This window comes from Emiliania huxleyi (genome assembly GCF_000372725.1).
Source record: "Emiliania huxleyi CCMP1516 chromosome Unknown EMIHUscaffold_178, whole genome shotgun sequence".
In the NCBI taxonomy this organism is placed as follows: domain Eukaryota; phylum Haptophyta; order Isochrysidales; family Noelaerhabdaceae; genus Emiliania; species Emiliania huxleyi.
In genome coordinates this window covers 70,979-72,628 of record NW_005200803.1, presented here as the reverse complement: position 1 = coordinate 72,628, position 1,650 = coordinate 70,979, and the positions used below count along the sequence as shown (strand labels likewise).

The 1,650-nt window shown below is 63.9% G+C and overlaps 1 protein-coding gene across 1 annotated transcript; it reads left to right on the top strand.

Moving 5' to 3' along the window:
• Positions 1-41: 41 nt before the first annotated feature.
• EMIHUDRAFT_365071 (hypothetical protein) lies at positions 42-569 on the top strand (the record flags this gene model as incomplete). The annotated part of the gene is made up of 1 exon (XM_005783672.1): positions 42-569. One exon carries the CDS (start codon positions 42-44, stop codon positions 567-569), a length of 528 nt encoding a protein of 175 aa, XP_005783729.1.
• Between the last annotated feature and the right edge of the window lie 1,081 nt (positions 570-1,650).

Below are 1,650 nucleotides of genomic sequence, written 5' to 3'. Positions count from 1 at the left end.
TCGGCCGAACCAACGGCGCGATCCGGTCGCGCATCCGACACATGCACGACACATCGCACGCTGCGTACACGGAGCTCGTTTCCTGCGGCGCCCGGCAGCCAGCGACCAACTCGGCCCCTCCTCCTCCAAGGCCCGCGGCGCCTCCGCAGACGGCTGCCGGAGATCAAGCGGACAGCCTCCTGCTCGCAGCGCTCCGCTCCTTCAGGGCGAAAAGGGCGCAGGCCGACAAGGTTGAGCCCTACCACGTCCTGCACAACTCCGTGCTGCGGTCGGTTGCGGCCCGCTGCCCGACGAGCCTCGATGAGCTCAAGCTCGTCAACGGCATCGGGATGGACAAGATGAACACTTACGGAAGCGCGATTGTGCGCATTTGTCAGGAGTCAGCGCCGGCTCGACCGGCCGCGCCTCCGGGGCCGCTGCCACAAGGCGCCACCACCACCCCGTGCAACAAGCGTAAGACGCCCGCCACCGGGTCCGGCACCGCCACCGGCACGACGGTTGCCGTCGCTAAGAGGCCCTCGGGGTGGCCGTACGCGTCGTCGCCGGCGCCCAAGCCGGGCATCCCATGATGCAGGGCCGGATGGGCCGTCGCTCTGGTCCACATCCGCCGACGAGTAGTTCCGGCCGGGGTGTGTGTTGCTGTTGGTTAGGAGCGCAAAACGGTTCGTTGGCATTTACACGGCGTTGTTGTCTGGTGAGTTTTATTTCAAAAATGATTTCCGGCGTTGCCGCCGACGTTTCCCACGGAGTGCGACATTTGCCGTGTGCGCGGCGGCACTCAGCTCCGCCAACGGCGGCGAGATGGCTCAAAAACATGTTCGAGAAGTGCCAAGAGACTGACAACTACTCCGCCGTTGTGCCATCCGATGAAAACAAGGGGGGGAAAAAAAACATATCTTTTCTACGGCTCGCCGACTCACGAGACGGCCTTCGCGCTGCGTACGCAACGTGTGCCCCTCTGTACGCTCCGCGCTCTCAACGCGGCGCGCAGCGCCGTCTGAGCGGCTTGACGGCGAAAAAAAGACTTAGCGCCTTCGACGTGTGAAGAGACGATGTTCACACCTTTCGACTCGGATAGGGCTCGAGGCGCCGTTTTGTCAGACGCCGTTCACGGGGCGTGCGTCGTGTGTGCTGCGCTGCACGCTCAGCGCTGTTAGCACGGCGCGGAGCGCCCTTGGGGCGGCGAGAAGGCGCCGGACGGCGTTCACGGTGTCGAGGTGTGAAGAGACGCCGTTCACACTTCATGCTATGAACAGGGCTCGGCTCGCCGGCTCACGAGGCGGCCTTCGGGGTGCGTTTGCAGCACGTGCTCCTCTGTACGAGCCGCGCTCTCCACACGGCGCGCAGCGCCGCTAGAGCGGTTTGACGGCGAAAAAAAGACTTAGCGGTTTGGAGGTGTGGAGACGAATTTCACACCTTTCGACTCGAATAGGGCTTGAGACGCCGTTTTACTGAGGCCGCTCAGTGGGTGTGCTGCCCGTGTGCTGTGCTATACGCTCGGCGCTGTTTGCGAGGCGCGGAGCGCCCTTGGGGCGTCGAGAAAGCGCCGGACGGCGTACACGCCTCGAGGTGTGAAGAGGCGCCGTTCACACTTTATTCTGTGAATAGGGCGCAGATTGCCGGCTCAAGAGACCGCCTTCGCGCTGCGTG